General features: G+C 35.8%; 1 protein-coding gene across 9 annotated transcripts in view; it reads right to left on the bottom strand.

The window, feature by feature from the left end:
- ANKS1B (ankyrin repeat and sterile alpha motif domain containing 1B) overlaps positions 1 to 14,927 on the bottom strand; it is a 423,271-nt gene that overhangs the window by 191,904 nt on the left and 216,440 nt on the right. For 7 of the 9 annotated variants that reach the window (XM_027666829.1, XM_027666823.1, XM_027666799.1 and 4 more), the window contains one exon: positions 1,836 to 1,942. In XM_027666829.1, the coding sequence (XP_027522630.1) occupies positions 1,836 to 1,942 (107 nt within the window). Of the gene's footprint in view, positions 1 to 1,835; positions 2,421 to 14,927 lie in introns of those variants that run through there. The other 2 variants (XM_027666865.1, XM_027666857.1) reach the window with 2 other exon arrangements.

Below are 14,927 nucleotides of genomic sequence, written 5' to 3'. Positions count from 1 at the left end.
AGAAAAACTGAAATACATAACAGCAGGATGAACAGTGTGAAATCAATAAATTAGGAACTATTGGATTATTCCATTCACACATGTATGTTACCTCAACTCATGTTAAGAGTAATTAAGTATTTTACCTGCAATATATATTTAAAAACAAAGCACTTCAGAAAAGGTCTAAAATGACCAGAAAACACTGGCTAACAGATAGGTATGCAAGCATAACTTACTCTCTCTGATACCTTAAAAGTTTGATTTCTATACTGAATAATAACATCTTGTATATAATTTGTATGTTTACATAAGTATACTAATAAGAGACGTAGGAAAGTCTTAAATTCCCCGATAATGTGGTTCAGGCCCCTCCAGAGTCAGGGTATGACTGAAAAGCCCTCCAGGGCAGTTTATTTGGCTTCTCTTGTGCTCATAATCTACCTGTGGTAGGTGCACCCCTCTGCATTTGCTGTGCCACCTACAGCCTCTTGTGAACAATTTCCTTCTGTAACCTCTTTAAGACTAAATGGTCATCTACTTATGTAACTAATGCTACAATACATATAAGAATATGTAGTTACATTTTGGGAAACCGTAGCATGAAACACATTTTGGATTTTATTTATTTTCACATTGCTGAGCACAGCTTTGTTTTCAAGAATACTTAAAGGCAAAGATTCTAGTGATTTTTAATGAATAAGCAAATGATCACATGGCAGCCATGTAAAAACAGGAAGAAACCTCTGCACTATTATAATGTGGAAATGACAGAGATATGTGCCTTAATTTTCTGATCAGTAATGGCATATAATGTTGTTCACAAAATAATTTAAATAGGAAGATTACAACTCATGTGATGATTTTATAGTCATAATTCATGCTGTTTCACTTTCTTATATGACGTGTACAAGTTATGAAAAGTTAGAACTGTTCCAACATATGCATGGTTATTAAAAATATCTTTAAAAGGTATTTTAAAAGATGTTTTAGGGTCTGCTACTTTATAAGAAATGCAGTCAGGATTTTTGGAAGAAGTTGAAGTAATGGGAATAGTGAAGCAGGTAGAAAAGTGATTATATAACAGCCTTACAAGCAAGCTTCCCGCTTTACTGTCAATATTCATTACAATTGAAAGTTTGTGCATGACAGATCTCTGTTACTTTACACCACATGGTGATACTGTAAATCTTGAAGTACCTAATATTTAATTTCATTCAAATATTCCTGATAAATGCCTAGAGTTAAAACATGAAAATGGAACAATTAATAGGAATACATTACTTTTCCTCCCAGGGCATAAGTTTCAACAAGTGAATCCCATAGCCTGACTATCTAAGATGCAAAAATATTTAACTGAGACATTCAGAATCACTTGCATAGAGAGCACACTTCATTAAATAATTTTCTGTTATTAAAATATCTCTCAAGGCAAGAATGGCATTGCATGTTATTTAATTATCATTGCAAGTTAATGTTGAAATAAAAGTAAGAATGTGATGTACTGCAGAAAGGGGTGCTTGCAGCTTTTACATATTATGAAAATCCTTCAATGGATTAAAAGAATGGTGCATTTTTCTTCTTTAATCTGAAGATTTATGAGGGAGAGAAAGAACCTTAATATTCAGCTTTTATTTTACCATATTTCAGGCTAGAATATTTTGTAATGTGTACAGTTTGGAAGTTTATACAAGGGCAATTTATATACTAATTCAGCTACACATAGAAAAGGGAAACACCAAACAGATCTCAGTGCAATGCAGAATAGCTCTAAGGTTTTTATGAGCACATAAGAGACAGACAAAAAAGGCAGAGCTACAGTGTATATACACAGCTATGCACAGAAGATTTCTTACCATAAATTGCACATTGTCAAATCCATTAGCCAGCAAGTGGTTTTCATACTGAGGTAGCCCAATATTTTCCAACCATTGTCCCACTGTCTGGACAGGGCATCGGGGTCCTGTAGGAGGGTGAAGAGGGAGGCGTTTAAGCAACGAATAACCATCCACCGGATAATAGCGGTAGTCCTGGGCTGAGAGGTGGCATTGCCACATCGTGTTCCTGGAAAAGTTGGTATCAAACGAGCCCGCCAGCTTGACAGATTAATGTTTCCAGCAAGCAGAAAAGTCAGAAGTAAAACATAGTTTTCAGGGCAGTATATAGCGTAAGATCTGATCGCAGCTCTACATTTCTTAGTTATTAATCTTTACTACAGACCAGTACGTCATACAGTAGGGAGGAAAAAAAAAAAAAGCATATCAAGCTGTCAGCTAAGCTGTTCTCCGTTATATGCGATTGTTGGAATACTCCACAATGAGCAATGCACTGCCAGCAGCAAGAATTCTTTTTATCAAGTACTCCTACACTCATCAGTATGCATCCCCATGCTTCTTGCTCCCCCTCGCTCGCTCCCCTTCATTACCCAGCCTAGGCTACACCTCGCATTTTCAATAATAGCCATCAGATAAGGCAGATTTTTTTTGTCTGCAAGCTGTAAGCCTGCTGCTGCTGCTTCCTCCTACACACCCATCCAAGCGTCAATCTTGAATGATGAGAGCAGTCAAAACAAATGCAGAAAATAGCAAGATTCAAAAGCAACCTAGAGCACTTAAATCTGAATAAAATCTTCATACCAGTTACGCTTTACATATCTGTTTGTTGTAGATTTTTACATTTCACAAGACATTAAGAAATGCAATATATAAACCATAGCCTATGGCATGGTTTACTATGCCTTCCCCTTACCCTTTTTAATATAAGATAGGTAGTGGTCTGCATCTCTGCTTGTATAATAGGAAAACCCTTTAATGAATCAATAACGAATACATTTCACAGTTTCTCTCCTGTAGTACAGCAAAACACATAAATGGCACAACAATTTTAGTCAAAGTAATTAGATTATCTGCATGATTTCTTCAACCATAAAATATTATAAGACACAAGAAAACCTTCATGCCGACATATAATAATTCAACTTGAAAAGGTCACCATTTCAAATGAATAACTAAAAGAATGTTTCTACTAAATAAAATTGCAAATTTATATCCTTTCTTGCAAAAATCTGAATGATAGCAAGCACACATATAAGATTTGCATGATTTCTAGAGAGGATGTATATTTTATCAACTATAACTGAAAAAAAAGATAATGAATTTTAAATGAAAGCAAAGTTCATTTTCTGCAAAAGAAACCAAACTCCTCATGATGTATTTTCTATCTACATTCCATTTTTGAGACAGTTTTTCTAGAAATGGAAATATTTTATTCCTTTCTTCTGGAAGGAATGCGTACTAAACTTTTGCTTTTCACAACAGGATGAAGAGATTTAGCAAAAAAGGCAGAAAATGGGTATATTCAGGATAAAATTCTAAGAGGACCCCTGTTCAGCAGAGCTTCATTTATCGAACACATTAAGTATTTTTTTGTTTTTCTTGTCCATTGTGGATCTCGAGCAACGACTATCTCTAAGGAGGAATTTAATTCCAGGCATAAGGAAATTATAGATATCTGTCAAGGGCATCATTTGAGACTCATGATGGCAGATATAGCAGAAAACTGTTTCATAGAAATCCAAACCTACAGTCTGACCAACATGTTATAATACAAAGTCTCCGCAAGTGTCACGCAGAGAATCCCTGAGCAGTTACAGAACAGATCCGAAATCTAGCTGGATATTTAGAATTAGCAATATTATAAGAGTTTCAACTCCAATCTGATTAGTCCTTGGACTAAAACTGGCTGACCTTTCTTTCTGATATTGCTGCTTGGATTTGTGAAACAACTCACGCTAACTGAAGTCCATAATGTTTTGCAGAACAATTTTAGTTGAGCCATAGAAGATCTTCCATGAGGTTGGAAAGTTGCCCAAAACAAGTCTGTTATGAGATCATACATTACTCCAGGTATCCTTACTTATTTGATACATTTACTACACAAAGTATGAAAGGTTTATTAGATCTTTAAAAAAAGTACTGAAGACTTATCAAGCACTGGTAAATCTGCAATTGCTGAAGAAACTTTTAGGAGTTTTCTAATAGCTAAATTTACTTCAAATAAATGAATGGATAATTAATTTATTCTCAGAGAAAGTAGGTATACCAAGTTGATAGGAGTCTATGCCTCATGGAGATCCAAATGCATTTGTTCACACCTGTCTAGAAATCATCCCTATTTTGCAGAGTTTTTTCTACTGTGAATCAATACCTTTGTATTTAGGCTGTGCCCAGTCAGTAGCAAGGAGAAAGGTACGCTATGTTGAGTTGAAATATAGGGGACTTCCCTTGAACAGGCAAATGTGAGAGGCTGAACAAGATCTTCAGAGGGCAAACTGAGAACAAAGTTATCTTAAATAAGATGAGAATTAAATACTTTCTGAATTTTTCTTAGTTTGCTGAGAAATCATAAACTTCTTTGAAAAAAAAATCCAGATTTTGTCTTTCCCTTTCCCCCACAAGCAGAAAAACTGATATTGGAAAGAGATCTAGTGAAGCATAATCCCTTTGAAAGGATTATACATGTCTGGTGCCTGTATTTCCTATATATGCATAGACACAAATGTCTCTGCACTGTGTCACCCCAACTAACACTAACAAAAATTTTCTGCCCACAATAAGGCACAGACAATAATCAGTATATTAGTTTCATGGTCAAACTGCTTCTTCCTTACCTTACTATAAGCAGCATGGAAGTTATGCTGCCAATGACAAGAAGTGCTTGGCTCTATGCCTAGCAACAGTGTAGACAAAATTCAGTTTTTGAGTGGCTCCCCAGACACATTTCCTCATGTAGCTGTTGGTACTGTGTCTAAGTATCTCCATGGCTCCAGCACTGGATGATTATAGCTGCTCGTCCCAGTGTCCTTTTCCAGTATAACTAAACATCTGAATCCATCAACACAACATAAGGTTGCTCAGCAAGGGGAAAGAAACTAGGGAGAAACACAGTCAGCTTGCTGCCTAGTCCTCATCCCTGACTATTGTCTTATTGCTGAAGCATCCTGTGATCTGCAAGACTTTTTTTTGCTCCTTCTTCAGCCAAAGGTTGTAGCAAGGCAAAGGAGAGCACAGAACAGAGACAGGAATGTTTGTATTAGGGAACTTGCAGCTCTTTAGATCTTCAGATTTTTAGCCAGTTCAGGTGTCTTACCTCAGGGGGGCTGCTTGGACAGTTTTTCTGAGCCAGTGCAGTTGTAACCTAGAGCAGAAGCTACTGCTTTGAGCGTAAAGACTCTCTCTTAATTTTGCTAGTCAATGACTCGGTGCCAGCCCCACTCTTGTGCTGCTGCAGGTAGTGCCTACTTTGCTTATACCTAAAGCTGGTCCTGACATTGAAAAACTGACTGTATGGGATTGTCTTACTTGCAACACATCTACATATTGCTGTGCTTTCCTATGATTCCAAAAGACATAAATCTCATGATAATCCTTCTGTGATACCACAATCAAAAAAGATGTACCCTTTCCCACACAGGAAAACTGACATGTAAGTCTCTTACAGAGATAGCAGCACTTGGTTCTTCCTTCTCCAAGGCAGTAGAAGAAGCACAGTGAAGTGATGTCTACAAGAAATATGCCATCTGGTACACTATACAACAATTTCTACAAGACATCTTGTTCCCAAGGGGACTCAGAATATATTTATTGTGGGGTTTGGAATTGACTGAATCTGTGATATCAGAGAGCACATGATTTCAAATATGTTGTAAGGTATATCTGCTCTAAATGCTAAGTAATTTAAGGTCTCATCAATTTTATTTTCTGTACTGTTAACAATATGGATTCTTCTTTCTTGATTTTTCTTTATTTGTTTTTTGACTGAGGAAAAGAAAGAACTGCAGTGATTATTTCTAGAGGAGGTGCTCCCCTAGTCATTATGAATAGACTATTACAAACAATTCTTTTTTTAGTAGGTAAATACCTGTCAAACATTGCTAAACACTTCTGGTGTTAAGGAATCAAAAACTGGAGAATTTCAGTAGCTGCTGACCAAAAAATTTCTGAGTGGAGAATATATCACAATATGAAAGGATGGTTCATTTAGGTAAGCTGGTAGAGAATTTAGCAAAGCTGGAGAAGAAACGGATGCTATAGTAAGTACAGTAAACTTTTTTATTATTATTATTAAAGCCTTTAGCCTTATCAAATGCTAAACAGGATATAATTTTTCTCTTTATATTATTTCAGACAGATAAAAAAGTTACCTGTCGGCATTATGACAGAACTTGTGCTACGGCAGTTAGCATGACAGGGTGTTCTAGTGAACAAATGAATCTAACAACATGTATTCCTGAGAGGAGATAAGAATAGCTAGGAACAGGATGTTGTATCAGAACAACTGTGCCTAACATCCAGCAGGCCACTATAATTAAAGAAAGTTTATTATGGGAGAAGTATAGTAGGTTCCAAGAAGTGTATGCAGTGTTCTGCTTTATCGTATGCATTTCAGTTATATTATTAGGCTACTCAAAAGGCGTAGATTTTAAACGGTCTTTTTCATAAAACTCTGAAAAACCTGGATGCCTTACATAAAATCTGTAACTTCTGTCAGCAGCCTGGCTCTTTGGATGATGATGACACTATGGAAGATCATGTTTGGTGATGCTGAATATTTTTCTGAAAGTGCTTTTAGAGACATTTTTCATGACATACAGAAAGAAAACAAAATCAATAGTAACAGCTTGAATTTAAATAACACTATCTAGTATCTATAATCTAAAGGTTACATTCCATTGCTTATGCGTAGCTCAGAACTCACAAAAATAGCTCTCAGATCACAGCTAATCAAGCTAATGGAACAACCCTTACTGACTAGGAAAATCATCCTCACAGTTCTTTTCTGATTTTTACATCAATATTGATTATAACTCTACCTTACCATTTTGTAAGTACAATAGCTGTATCTATAATAACTATAACTACAAATTCAACAAAGACAATTCATTTTACTTGACAGATTATTTGTCAACAGTGAACTGTACTTTATGAACCCCACTGTCCTTTCTATGACTTTGTATTTCTGACTGTTGATGTATTATTTTCCCAGATACAGCTCAGTCAAAATACTCCACTATTTCATAAAACATATATTTATTACAGAAACTTCAAAGTTAGAGTATTTTTCAGTTCAGGTGATCGCTTTGGCAACTTTAATTTAGTCTCCTTCAGAACCCACCCTGTTCAGTGAATGAGGAACAGATCTTACTGGAAAATTAAAATATCTGTTTTCTAGAGCACAGCCACTGGACTAGGACTCAGGGCAGGTTATTCTACTCAAGACTGTCATTACTATAGTGCTGAGCAATAGCTATTTAGTAACATGCAGCAAGACTGCTTGAGATACTCTTTCCAGATTCTGATCTGGGGGATAATTTCTTTCTAAAGACATCAGGATAATCAAACTACATTATATAGCATTGTATTAGTCCTGACTTCAGTCAGATTTATATCCTTGGCTTACAGAACAGAAATCTAAGATGCAAGCTACTGAATTGCAAGAATTAGTTAAGAACAGACAGATGTTTCACTGCAAGATCACAGGTTCAACTCTATTGGATCACAACACAGCTTCATCTAGCTCATCTAACTTCATCTAGCTTCATCATTCATCAGCTTCATTCACAGTGGCTACTATTAGATCACTACAGAAGAGCATAAGAATAAGATGGAGTGATTCTTTCCTAGTATTCTCCCAGTTTCCAGCAATTTGCAGCTCAATGCCTTCCTGAAAGAGAAATAGTGTCTTTACGCTTAACTGTCCTTCATGGATTTTTCTGACAGTTTGGTGGTTGATGAAATATGCTGTGAGAAAGAGGATTGAAAGGAGAGCTGGATTCATCTTCCTTCCTTCCTCTGTCATCCTCTCTATCCATGGGAAATGGAGGAAATTGAGGGAATGTCTCTTTGCATTTTGAATGCCATTACAAGGATAATAGATTACTGTAATCTTGTATTGCACTTAGGAAAGATACCATTAAGATGCAATTAGAATTCAGCTGCTTTTTTCCCCCCTCTCCATGAGCACTGAAGGAGTTCCTACTTCTGGAGGCAGTGTTGATATGAATCCCAGTCTCAGTAGATCCCCACTATCCTGTGAAATTATTCTATCTAATGCAAATTCCTTTGGTAGGACAAAGAGCTTTCAGTTACCTGTCATTTTGTCCAGGAATCATATTCACATCCAAGGGGTAAATGTGTGCATCCTTATTCTGGCTTCAATGGAAGTTAATAATATTTTCTGAAAAAAAGGACTTACTGTCTCAGAGCAATTTCTGTGCTTGTCTCGGGACGTTCTACAGGGTAATAGTAACACTACACTCACAACCCATGAGTAATCATTTTCACTGTTTTTGTCTAGCAAGAAAAAAGAAAAACCCTCGAAAATTTACATGACACCATGACCAATCAAAATATTTTATTTAATTCAGTAAAGATTTTAGACTACTGTTAAAAACTAGTACACTGAGTGTATAAATATACACAAAATGTATATTACATAGTTTTGCTAAAAATACCAAGCAAGCTCAACCCTCTGCACTATAATTCCTGGCACCGTAACCCCAAATTTATGTAATTTCCGATTTGAGCAAATATTTTTACAGCTCTGTGCTGAGCAACACTGGACTAGCAAACAAGCAGAATTGGGTAACACAGAACTGGGTAACAGATCTATTCAAAGAAAGTGCTCAAAAAAGAGTAGACATATCTCAAGAAGTTAAATACAGCTGATAAAAAATGGTAACAATTTAATAGATTTGGTAACTCTGCAAGGTCCTGTGGAGAGCTGTAGAAATGAGATGCCAGTACTGACACATATCTTTGAAATTCTGAATCTTGAAAGTATACATGATAGAAGGCTAAATATTTCTCTTTGGGTTATTTTATAAATCAGATTCAACCTTACACAGTGTGACACTTTGGTTCAGAGGCTCCCTTGCCCCTGATGCACCAGATTTTAGAGTGAACTCCTCAGGTGATTAGAGAATTCTCTTCTCTCCTCTCTGTTCCTTCTAGCTTCATTTTATAATTCATTTTCTATGCTCCCTACTTATCCCACTTCTACTTATTCTCCTTGTAAAGTATGAACACTTGCTCTTTTGTCATCCTTCACCTCCAGCTACAACAATTTGTTGTTTTGTTTCGCATCTGCCTTTTTCCTTTTCCTTAATTTTTAATCCCCAAATCTTCGTTCACGAAGCCTAGCCATGATGATGAATTTTTAATCCCACTTCCCCTTTCAAATCCTTTAAAGTAGGTAAAAAATTGTTCATTTAAAGATGAAATTACTTATCTGAGATTAAATTACCCCCTGAGATTTCTTTAGAGTTGAGACTACGTTGGATTAGGTATTTGAGGTATAGATTAGATACAGCACGACAACTGCTACATGCATTAGTTCTTCAACATTAACCAGCAGCTAATTGCAAAGTTGATACTCTAAACCTGTACTGGAAAAAGTATGTTTAAATGGAAGCAGAAGTAACTTGAAACTCTTTACTAAAAAAACCTGTCTGAACTACCCCTCATTTATTTCTTCTCTAGAACACACAAAATTTTAGAAAATAATGATATATAAATCAGAGGCAACCATATTTCACTGATATGATACAACAAAATTACAATAATGAACAAAAAACAGGGGCATCTGTGCTCTGAGGGCACCAATGGGCTTTGATGCCCATGCCCAGCATCTCCCCAGGTCTTCCTAACCCTGCCCACAGCCCAAGACCTCATTTCAGGTAAGTCTGGGACCATTGGTTACTGCCACAGCAATGCGAAGCAGTGCCAGTTTCTGGCCGTGCCTCTGGTCCTAACCACAAGATGGATGTAGGTAGTTTTTCTCCTGGATAGACCCCTCAGACATAAATTGTGTCTTTTTTCCAGCCCCGTCTTCAGCCCTGCCTCTTGCATGGATTATGAACCCATGTTACAGCATTATCTCCATTTCTATCCCTAACCCATTTCTATCCTGGCTGGGCTCCCTCAATGGACCCTGGACCAAGTCATCTCTCAGAGGCCTGTCTGGGGTGGTCAGCGGAATGTGTTACCAGCACCTGGCTCTGCCCACTGGGTGCAGACCCCATGGGACTGTCGGTGAGGGTACAGCTCTTGGCCTTTAGGGAACAACCATCCCTCTCTGCTCCCTGACAAGAAGTCAGGTTCTCAACAGGAACTTACTTTATTACACAAAACCCCTATAACGACCTTCTGTAATATTTATCCCCTGCTAACACAGGCTCTGCAGCACCAAAAGAAAACTGCAGCATCTTTCAATGAATAATAAAGATGTTACTTGAGTGGGTGTCATGCTGGCACAGCCCTGGCAACTCACTGGACTGTTTGCATATGGATGAGATTATATAAACCCTGTTCATCCTGTCTATGAGCTCCCTCATGCCGATAACTCTATTCTCACTCTCCCACCTCTGGAGCCCAGGATCTTGTTTCAGGAATCTGTGTTGATGCTTACAGAAGTGCAAATACCTCTCATGGCATTGTACTTAGTCCTGCATGGTTTTTTGTTTTAGAAACTGGAATGAAAAAAATGCAACTTCCTGGTCAAGTTTCATAAACTGTACTCCAGGAATCATTCCTTCCATAGTTCATTTGTCAAGACTAATGGATCTCAGCAAGAGCTCAAGTAGTCCTACAGGTACAGGTTAGCTGAAAATACACTCATCAGACTGATTCCACTAATGTTTTGTAACATATTAACGATTATTTCCTATATTACAAAGCAGATCAAAACTTGAGCTGGTTTAATAAGCAAACCCAACACCTACAGTTATTCTCTTACACTCTGGTCTAGAGCTGTCTATATTACTTGCTATTCATAGTTCAAAAACTTTCACAAACGTGGATTTCTTTCTTGCATAAATCTGAGAAGAATGGCTGGTCTCTACATAAATGCCACATTCATATGGAAGTAGGGGATTTGTCTACTGACAAGATAATATATTCTTTGGAATTATGCTCTATAAAACATTTCAAATAGCCTATCACAGAACAGAAGTAGCACTAAGTAACTGAGATGGGCCATCATATCCTGTAAATAGAAAAGCAGTCAAACAGCAGAGTTCATAAGAAATATTTATCTAAACTCATACATGAAGTCATGAATAATAAACACACTTTAGAAATAGATTCCAGAAAATCTCACCACTTTAAACTAAATGCTATTATTAGTATTTAATGGAAATTCATATTAGCAATCAATAATTTAACCTCAACCATCCCAGACTTGAAATAACGCAATAACCTAAAATAAAGAGCTAAAGACAGCAATGGATGAAAGCAGAAAAGCAGTTTTGTGAAGTTCCTGGTATCGTAAGTTATGATGTAGGGGTGGTAAGTAGTAAATAGCAAATAATTTTTGAAGGATGTGAAGGCATTCAAATACACTACCTTCCTGAAAATAGGGATATGAAACAAGAAGATACTGATCCTAGTGGTACAATCATAAAATCAGGTTAACAGTCTGGGTTAGAAAGCAAACGGATTCACTTTAATAAGTTCAATATTCTGAATTACTTCATTTTCTGTAGGTGGAATTAAAACTAGAAACAATTTGGTGTGCCGTAAAGTCTATAACAAGTCAAAGATTTTTCAGCTAGCATGTGATGTTCTTGTGATTACTAGAAATGTGAGCTTCCAAGGATCCCAATCTATTTAAATCTAAGGACTACTAGAAGGAAACATGAGTGAATCAGCTGAACTTTCAAGAAACTGTTATTAATTCAGTTTTAGTAGACTTAGATCTCTATATAATTCATGAAAGATAAACTTCATCATAGTCTCACTTGCCATAACATCTCTAATCCTAACATATTTATAAGATTAACACCCCTATCATCTCATATAAACCACCATCAGAGATACTGTACAAGGTTTTAGAGATTTGCCCTTAGCAACCACATATGAAAATAATAAAGTGATTAATAAGGGCAAATCTGTAAAATCTATTTTAGACGTTAGGAATGTTCTGTTGCCTTTAAAGTATTTCCTGGCCACAGGTTGTGAAAGCTTCGTTTTTCATCAGATACTTTTAACTCCACTGATGTGCTAATTCCTATGCTACATACATTTTTCAACCTTATATTGAATTTGATTCTGCTTTAGAAATAAATGCTGTTCAATTTAGTCAAATAAGTTGAATAAAATATTAATATACATGTCTGTAAATGCCTACCTAGTTGCAAGGTTCCGATTAAACAGCAAGGAAAAAGCTGAACCTAAGCACATGGTTTCTAAAACTTTCAAGTAATCTGATAATTCTTTTCACGTCATTTATCATGGCTTGAAAAAAGTATCAACCTCTAGAGTTACAGTAGGATGATTGATTATGAGAGCATTATAGAATGAGAGTATCATTGGCTTGCTACTTTTTAGGCACAACAACAAACACTCTGACATTAACTTTGTGAAATCCAGTCCAACTGTCCTTGTGGAAACGACAAAGAATATTAGTACCCCTCCTGTACTGTTGTGGTTCAGTGGAGACACAGCCAAGACCTCAGTCTTACTGGGAATAATTTTGAAAATGTTTTAATCAATCTTTTTTCAAGTTCTGAAATCTGCAATCTACTTTCATTGATCCTTTTATCTCCTTTCTAGATGGGCAAAGCTCAGCAATGTATTCAACCTCATAGTGTGAAAAGATACATTCTGTACAGCTCAGTGACTTCAGGGATTGGTCCAACAGAGGAGCGAATTGACCAGGAAGAGCAGATTGCAGCATTAACATTATTATCCTCAGAAATGTTTTAAAATCCACTTTTGAGTTAGGGACCCATTTACTACCAACAGAAGCCAGGAAGTAATATGAGTAATATTTTTAAGCAACTTTCACAACGAATTAATTTGAGATCTAACCTTATTTGTTTTTATCAGTGTGATTTTGTAAGGTTAGGCCATAGGCAGGTATATCCAAACTTTTAAAGTGAGAATAACTATTATTTAGTTAATTTTGATTTTCTGTACAGAAACATACACAATTCTTCTAAGCACTGTACCCAAACATGCCTAAACATCATGCTACTTAATTCTCCATTTTACTATTATTTGTCAATATATTATGAGCTTCATGACTGTGGAAGTCAATGAAAATCTGATTTTCGGAGTTTTGCATTCTGTGTATTCACACTATTCTGCACTCTGTCTCAAAACAGATAATATGGGTTTATATGAATATAGTATAGGTCTATATCATGACACATCCACTTATTAACATACATGTCTTCTTTGTAACTCAATATCTCTCACTTCTTCTAAAGAGAAATTATTTAATGTGAGAATATTTTAAAAATACTGAAACAAGGCTTTAGAAACAGTGGTAAGTACACTATTTGAATTTTCATAGATTTGAGTAGTATATTCAAACTGTGCATAAATTGTTCATGGTTGTGGTCAAAAAGACTTCTGTTTTAACCATATTTAATAGTAGAACATAAGGATCAGATATTAGTTTAATAACAAAATAAAAGAAGAGATGGTAGGGATTTGGTATGCGTTACTCCTCTTTTTGAGAATAAGTATTTCTAGAAATTAAAAAATAAGTACCTTTAGATCTGACAAAATTTTTAGTACATACTTTCCAAGGAAGAATACATCATTTGTATTCCGGGGAGGGGGGAAGAAGTTTAGTTTCTCAGAAATAACAGTACAGCAGACCAGACTGCCAAAGTTTTTACTTTTTAAAAGGGAAAAAACATCAGTATTGGAATAGGGTCTGAATCTTCTATGCTTTTTCACTAAAATATTATATTTGATGTGGGGAAATACCTCAGAAAACTCTCAGCATACTAAGTCAAAATTACATGTCAATCCTCCAGCTAAAAGAGAGTTTGTAGAAGACTCTTTTATTCAAGCAGTCCTATTGCAGAGTACCTAAATTTGGCATGACCAGGTCTGATGGCCACGAGTAGACTACAATCCAAATTGACAAGAATTAGGCTATACATTTACTCTCTGATGAATATCAATATTTATAATATCATAGCTCTATTTTCCTAAGTTTCTTCGTTTGCTATCAATCTTCTCTATTCCTTCTAGAAGACATATACCAGAAATCATTTATTTAAGTCTGTGAATACAATGACTGAGTTGCTTTACAACAGTTTTGGAAAAAAAAGCCTAACACTGAAGAGAAAAAGCAAAAAGCATGGACAGAGATAAAAGGTTTATGTTAACAGGCAGTTAAAGACAGAGTGGAAATGTAAAAGGAAAATGTATCAGAGTTAAAGACTACATGGATAAATATGGTCTGATGACTTATATTTTTATTTTATTTTCTGCTTAGCCTGTGTCTTCCTTTGTAGTAGGCTGTTTCAAACACACCTCTGATTAACTGGTGTATGGAGAGCATATAGCTGAATATTACATTTATGAAACTACAGGGTAAAATTACTAATATAATAGGAATATATGAATAACAGAAAATAAAATAAATGCCTGCAGCTTTTTGCATCCAACTCCCATTCCATTTACTATAAAACAGCTAAAAGCTCTACAATTATCCTGCAGTTTGCCCAGTTGTCTATAAGGTTTGGTTTGGGATTCAATGGGTCAGTCATTAAAACAGATGCATCTTTATCTCTTGTTTAGGCTTTTACAGTGTAGAAGTCAAGAAAACATCAACCCAATTATATGTGATATTTTCTGTAGAATTTATATGATCTTAAGGTAAGTTCAGTGCCATGCAATACATTAGGACTTATCATGTTCTCAGTAAATAGGTGACAAAAATATTTCTTCCACATATTTTGCAGGTACATGGCTTCTGTTCTCTACTATTTTATAATCTAGATGATTACATACACTTAAATTACCATCCAAATATTTTGAAATGCAGATAATAGAAACAGAAATATGAAGATTGGTATGAATAATGCATGGATAGAAATATCTGTGTGAAAGCACCAGAAGAAACAGTGCCTTGAAGAATTAAAGTTA

The sequence above is a fragment of the Corapipo altera genome, unplaced genomic scaffold (assembly GCF_003945725.1).
Source record: "Corapipo altera isolate COAL_440 unplaced genomic scaffold, ASM394572v1 1, whole genome shotgun sequence".
In the NCBI taxonomy this organism is placed as follows: domain Eukaryota; kingdom Metazoa; phylum Chordata; class Aves; order Passeriformes; family Pipridae; genus Corapipo; species Corapipo altera.
Note: the sequence above shows the minus strand (reverse complement) of the source record. Positions and strands in the feature narration are given on the sequence as shown.